Source organism: Urtica dioica, chromosome 9, assembly GCF_054948205.1.
Source record: "Urtica dioica subsp. dioica isolate 48M chromosome 9, U.dioica_male_clone48M_v1_H2, whole genome shotgun sequence".
Classification (NCBI taxonomy): domain Eukaryota; kingdom Viridiplantae; phylum Streptophyta; class Magnoliopsida; order Rosales; family Urticaceae; genus Urtica; species Urtica dioica.
This window is the reverse complement of record NC_142764.1, coordinates 13,078,786-13,086,738: the sequence shown is the minus strand read 5'-3', so window position 1 is coordinate 13,086,738 and position 7,953 is coordinate 13,078,786. Positions and strand designations below refer to the sequence as shown.

At 38.6% G+C, this 7,953-nt stretch overlaps 1 protein-coding gene across 1 annotated transcript; it reads left to right on the top strand.

Annotated features, from left to right (window-relative positions):
* The first annotated feature begins 6,467 nt into the window (after nucleotides 1-6,467).
* LOC149385049 (uncharacterized) lies at nucleotides 6,468-7,435 on the top strand. The gene is made up of 2 exons (XM_089626225.1): nucleotides 6,468-6,473; nucleotides 6,518-7,435. The coding sequence occupies exons 1-2, from the start codon at nucleotides 6,468-6,470 to the stop codon at nucleotides 7,433-7,435; spliced, it is 924 nt and encodes a 307-aa protein (XP_089482351.1).
* Nucleotides 7,436-7,953: the final 518 nt, after the last annotated feature.

Genomic DNA, 7,953 nt, shown 5'->3' with positions numbered 1-7,953 from the left:
ATGATGCCTCTATTTATAGGGGAGGAATTACAGTCAATATGGTAGTTTCCTCTTCTATAGAATATCACATATTCATGAGCAAAATATTTGCTCTCCTATGCCTTATTTCACACGGCCATATTGAGCTTAGCAACCAATTTGTTTCCTCTTTTGATTGCCTCTCCCTTACCTTTGGCCGCCCACCTTAGTTTCCTCATAGAGGAAATTTGTTTCATCTTTTTCTTTTGGCAATTATCTTCATACATCAATGCACAAAATAATTTCTCTTTCTCTTGGGTTTGGGCATGTACACCTTCTAGAAGGGGTTTCTAGATTTTCCTTCATTTGTTCATGACAACACAAGAAAAGCCCATTAAGAATTTTCAAGTAAAATTCCATGAAATGAAATTAATCCTCAAGGCCCAAAATCTTATCATGACCGAGTGTTAATATGTCATCATATGACAATCTCAAAAAATTTATTTATTGACATTCATTTCATCCTATGTCCAAAAAGACAAAAATACACTTTAGACAATTTTCGTAAAACTTGTCTCGTTCTTGTTTTGACTTAGCTTCTAGTTTAACTAATCCTACTCGATATGACTTGTGACAGTGAACTCATGGATCCAAATGAACAAAGCTTGAGCTAACATACTTGGACTCAAAAGTTCACAAACCTTTTCCAAGTTTAGCTTAATGTCAACTGACTCCACTAAAGAGTTGACACTGAAAATCTCTCGGTTCAAATAAATTTATTTTCTACTCAAGAATTCTACTTAATTGTGTTGAGTGGATCCACTGAATATTATCTATGTTTACCCTTCATGAATATCATAAGCTAGTCGGGATTTACAAAATTACCATTTTACCATTCTAGTTGTTATTTCCTCAACTCATTTGTCGCTTGTGAATAAGTTAGAAACAATGTATTGACGAGGAGCTAACAAGTCACATTGATTCATCGAAAAGAGTCATGACTCAATTTGGACACTGGCCAGTTCATTTATTCATATTCCAAGGAACAAAGCATGAGGTGATATACATTACATTTAAGCAATCATGTACATGAATTCCATATCTATGAGAACTTCACAAAGTTACTCATGACATCTTCATAACTTAGTACTTCACCAATAAGTCCTGTTCAGAATCACATAGTGAATCCAAACTCTGACTTTATCAAATGAGAATACGTAAGCTATGAAATGACATGTCTCATTTCAGGATTGAGGTACACATGATGCAATTCATATGTAGTGATTTCGAAACATAAGAGGTTAAATGATTTGTTCTTATTCTGTCTCTAGAAGAGCACTGGTCAATTCAGTACCTTCAGAAGATACCTAGAAGAACTACGGAGTCTCCAACTCTCAATGTTCCATAACCAGACATCATAGATTCTCCTAACAATCGTACTGAGATCAATAGTCCTTTGATGCTTAGATTGCGAATGTGCAGTTTTAAGCAAACCATGAAGAGTTTGTTCATGCAAATCTACATTTGTCTCTTCATATATTGTTAGGTTTGTTTAAGGACTAAAGATTATAGATTATCATAAAGCTTCAAACAAACAAGGAAGAATGAATGAACGTTTCAACTTTTATTAATAATTTGGCAATTACAAGCAAGAGTCTCCGTGAGACTATATTACATCAAATGTACATAAATAGACACTACTAATCTTCTTGTGGGCACCATTGACAACAGCTGATGGCGAGCCTCTAAAAATTGTTGGTGTTGGAGACGTCAGGTTGAAGATGTCAAACGTGCAAGTCTGGAACATCACGAAGGTTAGACATGTGTCGAAGTTGATGAGGAATCTGATCTCGGTCGGCCAGCTCGACAACGATGATCACACTACAAACTTTGGGAGTTGCTCGTGTAAGGTGACAAACGGAGCTACAGTAGTAGCTTAAGGTTAGAAATCGAGCCCCATCTACATGATGTCGAGCTCACAAGACATGGTCGATGTGGTCGACGATACCCAGAAGACCGAGTTATGGCACTGCAGGCCAGCACATAAGCGAGAAAGGGATGAAGATGCTGGTGAAAACAACATGATCCCCAATCTAAAGTCAGTGGAACACCACACGTGCGAGAACTGCATTCTCGGAAAGCAGAATCGAGTTAGCTTCTCGAATGCGAGCATAGAGCTGAAGGAAGAGAAGCTCGAGATGGTACATACCAATGTATGGAGACTAGCTTTTGTCTTTTCACTCGGGGGATCTTGCTACTACGTGATGTTCATCGATGACTCAACGAGGAAGGTATGAGTTTATTTCCTGAAGAATAAATCTGATGTGTTCGGTACCTTCAAGGAGTGGAAGACGATGGTCGAGTTGAAGACGAGCTCGAAGGTGAAATGCTTGAGGTCAGACAACATAGAGGAGTATGTCGACTCTGATTTCAAGCAGTATTGTGCTGAGAACGTGATCAAGATGGTGGATGATCCTATGGACTCCCCAACTAGGGGAAGTAGCGGAGAGGATGAACTGAACTCTGAATGAACGATCTTGGAGTATGCATATTCAGTTCGGGCTGCCTAAGATGTTCTTGACAGATGCGATCAACACATTAACCTTCTTGATAAACTGATGACTATCCACCCCCTTGGGTTTAGAATTCCAGAAGAGGCTGGAGTGACAAGAAGGTAAGCCTTTCATATTTGAAAGTGTTTGCTTGTTTATCGTACGTTCATATTGATGACTCTGTTAGGAATAAGCTCGATCCGAAATCTAAAAAGTGTTATTTTACTGGTTATGGTGACACTGAGCTCGGCTATCGTTTCTGGGATGCCAAAGCGAAGAAGATTATTAGGAGCAAGAGCGTTGTTTTCAACGAGAAGATGATGTAAAAGGACAAACTGAAGGGGAGCTCAGTGAGCAAGGCTCCAGAGGACGAGAAGTTGATGATCGACCTAAAAGACTTCTTAATGATCGAGCTGGAAGAAGGCACTTCGATGCTTGAAGAGAGATTAGCTCGAGCTGAACACGGTCATGAGATCGAAGAAGAAGAAGAAGAAGAAGAAGAAGAAGAAGAAGAAGAAGAAGAAGAAGAAGAAGAAGAAGAAGAAGCTGATGAGGACACCGAGCACGAGGTGAATTAGCGGACTCCAGTCACCGAGCTGCGGAGATTGACCAGAGTCAGTAAAATTTTACAAATAAATCACGCATGCAAGCATATGTGTCGCCCAAGTAATGTAGCGTACGTGAAGTATGGGTATCGATCCCACAAAGACTACCAATTTTTAACGACTTACTGTAACTTGCAGCGGATTGATTCCAACAGAAAAAGTGAAGGGATTTTAAGACGATTAACAAAACTAAAGAAACGAAAATAAAGAATTAAACACGAGTTTTCAATGAAAAGAAAATAGGGGTCACGATTTCACCGGAACTAACTAGGTCAGGGGTTTCGGGTTCGAACAATAAAATCTACTCATATGTATGCTAATCTCACTCTATCAAAATCATTCACTAGCCTTGATCGAGTGTTCTAGCAAACCTATGTAATTGACGGATTGTTATCCTCTCGGCTTCTAATCTTATTAAAATAATCACATGTACAAAAGTTCAAGCGATTACATAAATTGCCTATGTCTTCTACTAACCTAGGATCAACTATGAAAACATGAATAAAAACACGATTCTTTACTCTCTCTCTCTCTCTCTCTCTCTCTCTCTCTCTCTCTCTCTCTCTCTCTCGTAGCTAAACAATCCTAGATAACAATTCTATTGGTGATCAAGGACTAGAAAGTATTAAGCATATTTCATATCAAGCAATCCATAATAGCGAAATAGTTACGCATAACTAACCTAACGAACCCCCCCAACCATTACCAATCCCGGCTACAACGCAATTTCATAACCTCTAATGGTGTTCATAATCAACGCTAAACATAACATAATAGTTAAAAGCAATAAAAAAAAGATTAAAAGCAAAAGAGAATTCATATTAAATGAACTTGATGTTCAACAATAATTCGAAGCAATAAAATAAATAAAAGATCAAAAGAAAGAAGAACGATTGAAGTTGAGGACTGGAGACTCGTCGAGTTGTCAATTCCGGCAAAGAACATTTTTTTCCTCTTCCAAAAGCTTTAAAAAATAATCAAACACTCTAAGAAAAATAAACGAAAAGCAAAAAAAATGTTTTTGAGAACCTAAATTCGTGTGTGTGTGTATATATATATATATATATATATATATATATATATATATATATATATATAGTTTTGTGTGATTTTCGGAGGTATTTGGACCCTTAGATAATAAGATCATAAAGTCAAAAATACTTTAAAATAGGAAAACTGACGAGAACATTATTTTTGGGCATCGCGGTGCGGGGAAACACGGTGTTTTAGCGCATTTTATCTCTGGATTTCATCGCAGCGCGATGAAACTTAGCAGCTGCGCAGTGATTTTGAATCAGCCGTAACTTCTTGCTCTGTGTATGAGGCTGGACATTGCTCATGCAGTGAGAGTTATGAGCATGTTTATGAGTGACTCGGGGAGAGAGTACTGGGAGGTTGTGATGTGGATCCTTATATACCTGAAGGGCACGAGCTTGGCATTGATATTCAAGAAGTCCGAGCTAGGATTTCAAGGCTATGTTGATGCTGACAATGGAGGCGATATCGACAACAGGAAAAGTACATCCGGATACGTCTACACGTTCAGATGGATGGCTATCTACTGGGTATCGAGGTTGCAGAAGATTGAAGCCCTATCAAGATGTGAGGCAGAGTACGTGGCCATCATCAAGGCCACGAAGGAGATGATATAGTTGCAGACGTTTTTGCGCGAGCTGGATCAAGACCACGACATGAGTGCGCTATACAGTGATAAACAAAGTGCCATTTAGTTGAAAAAGAACCCGGTGTATCATGCTCGGACAAAGCATATACAACTTCGATACCGCCTCATCAGATCATTGAATAATTCAATGCTAGTACTTGAGAAGATCGCAAGAAGTTAGAATCCAACTGACATCTCTGTATTTAGGTCTCTCAAATTGAAAGTGGTTGACGAAGTCAGTGCCATATGACAAACTGAAGTTGTGCTCGACTTAAGTTGGACTTCTCGCATGATGAAAGAAGTCGCCGCTGTAAATGAAGACAAATGATGAGCTTAGTCTCCAAGTGAGAGATTGTTAAGGTGTGAGCCTAATCGGTCGCTGAGCTAACGAGCTTAAGATCGGCGCCGAGCTGATGAATCGGAATGCTGAACACCGAGGTCGATCATCGAGCTAGAGATTGATCGCTGAACAGACCACATCGAGTTGGAGACAAGACAACAATGTGTATGCCATTTTGGTCAGAAATTAGGTCGATGATATTTTGGGTATTTTTGACCCGTCTGTTGCCTTAGATGTTTATCTATAAATATGTTGTTAGATGTCACTCTTGTATGTGTGAAAAATAAAAGAGAGAAAAATTAATACAGAAAGGAAAAAAAAAAAAAGAACAATTGTAAACACATTTTTCGATTGGGTTCATAGTGAAATTTGTATCGTGAAAGAGATTCACTGTGAAATCCCAACAACTTATTGAATTTTATAAGTGACTGAGAAATAATTCATTTAAAACGTATATTAATGTTCATACATCCTTAAGCTATTTTCGAAAATATTCTAAATGCATGAATTTCAAGACAATCTTTCTTAAAAAGTTATATATATTGTCCAGAGTATGAGGATGTGACGTCATTTTTGGGCTATAAGAGTAATGACCCTAAGATTTGTTCATAAATGAATGCACATATTCCCTTATAATTATTCACAACGTTTGATTTTTTAATGGGTAGAGTTCCAATTTGTGGAGTTTTATCTCGATAGTCGGTGTAATGTTTAGTCTCGTTGGTTGTGCAATTCACATATACCATCACATATTATATTACTAATTAGTAATATATGTCATTTTGTGGTTTAAATAGAACGAAAATGAATAAATATAGCTCATTACCGGAATAAATATATACATCGAAAAACATAGTGAAATATACAATATAGCACACAAAAGAGGTGGAGACCATGTGTAAGTGTGTGGTTAAGTATCAAGCGTGATCCGTACAAGAAATTAATCCACAAAATAAGATATTTTCTTCTCCAAGAATGTTGGTCTCGACTCCTAGAAAGATTTGTGTAATAGACTCCTGTTAAATTACCTAGATCAAGTTATTTCCATGTATTTAGGAGCAGCTATAATCCAGTATTTATTTTATTTTTGTTTTAGATATTATAGAGAGTAGTAAGGAGGTAAAAACGTGTTTAGTTATTTTTCTGCTATTAGTTAAGAAAGCTGTTAATATTGTACCACTATTTATAATGAGTTATTAATGAAGAAGAGCAACGCTCTATTATTTTTTTGCTCTCATGGTATCATAGCCATAAAACACCTACCGGTGAGTCTACTCAGTCTGGTGGATCGACTTCCATCTCCACCACCGAGTCACTGCAAAGCTATTCAATTATCTCTCATAAACTAAATGGAGGTAATTTTATGGAATGGTCTCAATTTGTGAAACTATTTGTTCAGGGAAAAGGCAAGTTTGGTTACCTTTCAAGAGCAACGGTGAAACCAGATGGAACCAGGGGCGCGACCGGGTCTGAAAAATGGGAGGCCGAGAACTCAATGATCATGTCTTGGTTGGTAAACTCTATGGAGGCAAATCTAGGAAGGACTTACTTGGTCCTTCCATTAGTACATGCGATCTGGTCAGCGGTGAAGGAGACCTATTCAGATCTCGGAAACGCGGGCCAACTCTTCGACATCAAAACCCGGTTGAGGAAGGCAAAGCAGGGCGAAAAGTCAGTCACCCAGTATTACATCGACCCCAAAATGTTATGGCAGGAGCTCAATCTCTACTGCAACTATGAATGGAGCTGCTCAACCGACATCGCCTTCTACCAGAAAACCATTGAGAAGGAGCGCGTGTTTGATTTCCTGGCGGGGCTGCACAAGGAACTTGATGAAGTCAGAGGAAGAGTCCTTGGCCGAGAACCACTTCCGAGCACCCGGGAAGTCTTTGCAGAGGTCCGACGAAAAGATAGCTGTTGCCATGTCATGCTCGGACCCGGTGCTAATGAAGCCGCTGCAACTCAAATTGAAACCACCGCCATGCTGACTTCCATATCTGATTCGAGTCAGCGCTTCACCGACTACAACCACTCCTCGAAAAAATCTGATCGCCCAATATGCGAATACTGCCACAAACAGGGTCATATCAAAGCCAAGTGTTGGAAGCTCCACGGAAAACCACCAGATTCCCAACCATCTCAGCGATCCTCTCGTGACAGCAAAGGTGCCTACCAAGCTACACAAATGACTTCCAGCGAACATGGGGCCCAATCACCACCACCTGAGCAGCCTTTCTTCAATAAAGAAGACTTAGAGAAATTGCATAAACTGTGTACCTCACATAAGTTATCAAACCCATCATCATCAATTGCCTAGAAAGGTAAATTTAAAATACCTCTAATTGTTTCCTCAGAAATTCTTACCCTTTGGATCATAGATTCAGGAGCCACTGATCACATGACAAATTCTTCACACCTATTCAAATCTTACTTTCCATGTTCTGGTTCTGAAAAAATAAAGATTGCAGATGGGTCTCTCTCAGCTATTGCAGGGAAAGGTTTCATCATCATCATCATCTCACCATCTATTACTCTAAAAAATGCTCTACATGTTCCTAACCTAGCATGTAGTTTGATATATGTTAACAAATTAGTCACTGATTCACAATGTCAACTCATATTTTCACCTACTGGTTGCGTCTTTCAAGACCTATGCTCGGGGAAGATGATTGGCAATGCTAAAGAAAAAGGAGAACTATATTATTTGAACTCCGAAGCTACCTTGAGTAAATAAATTCAACAACCTCAATATTCTAGTTTCTTGTCATTATCTGATGAAATAATGTTATGGCACTTTCGTTTAGGCCATCCTAGTTTCGATTATTTAAAACATTT